The 635-nt window shown below is 37.2% G+C and overlaps 1 protein-coding gene across 1 annotated transcript in view; it reads left to right on the forward strand.

Annotated features, from left to right (window-relative positions):
* The window catches only part of LOC119585090, a gene marked incomplete in the record, with an annotated part of 23795 nt that overhangs the window by 13775 nt on the left and 9385 nt on the right, over window positions 1–635 (forward strand). Inside the window, 2 exon segments of the mRNA XM_037933708.1 lie at window positions 95–282; window positions 408–595. Of these exon segments, the coding sequence (XP_037789636.1) occupies window positions 95–282; window positions 408–595 (376 nt within the window).

Consider the following 635-nt stretch of genomic DNA (forward strand, 5'->3'; position numbering starts at 1 on the left):
TGTATGTACATGTACCAAAACATATTTTCCCTCTAATTTCATATATAATTTCACTTAATAAGCACTTTCCTTTTTTTTGTATCACTCATTACAGTTATACCAAAGAAGAAATCCAAGAGCAGTTCAAAATAATCTTGACACAGTACAACACGAGGAAATCAAAGCTGTGTGTGTCTCCATCAACCCCTCAGCACTCCCACAACCCAGACATCATCTCCTACTGGAACCTGCTGCGGGAGGTGATTCAGCTGAGGAGGTCCTTGTCCCTCAGTTGGACGAAAGGTAAGTTCAGGAGGCAAAGGTTGTTTGAATTTCTGTGGTTTCTATGTATTTTATGATTTCTTTGATATGAATTTCTAAAAATTTTGAAATATAGAAAGAAACCAAAGAGATTTTGCTGTTTGTAGGAGCAAAGGCCTTATCAAGTGAGGCCAGAAACGTTTTATATAATGTGGCTCGGCAAGAAGTTGATAGGATTGTGAGCAAGAAACCCATAAGCATGACTCAAGGCAAGATTATCACACAGATTCTGCAAGATATACAAATTCATATCAAGGCAAAAAAGCTTTTGGATCCTGTGCCAAAAACACGACAAGTGAGTATTGTAATGCATTGTTTAGTTTGAGTCATATAAA

This window comes from Penaeus monodon, chromosome 19 (genome assembly GCF_015228065.2).
Source record: "Penaeus monodon isolate SGIC_2016 chromosome 19, NSTDA_Pmon_1, whole genome shotgun sequence".
NCBI lineage: Eukaryota > Metazoa > Arthropoda > Malacostraca > Decapoda > Penaeidae > Penaeus > Penaeus monodon.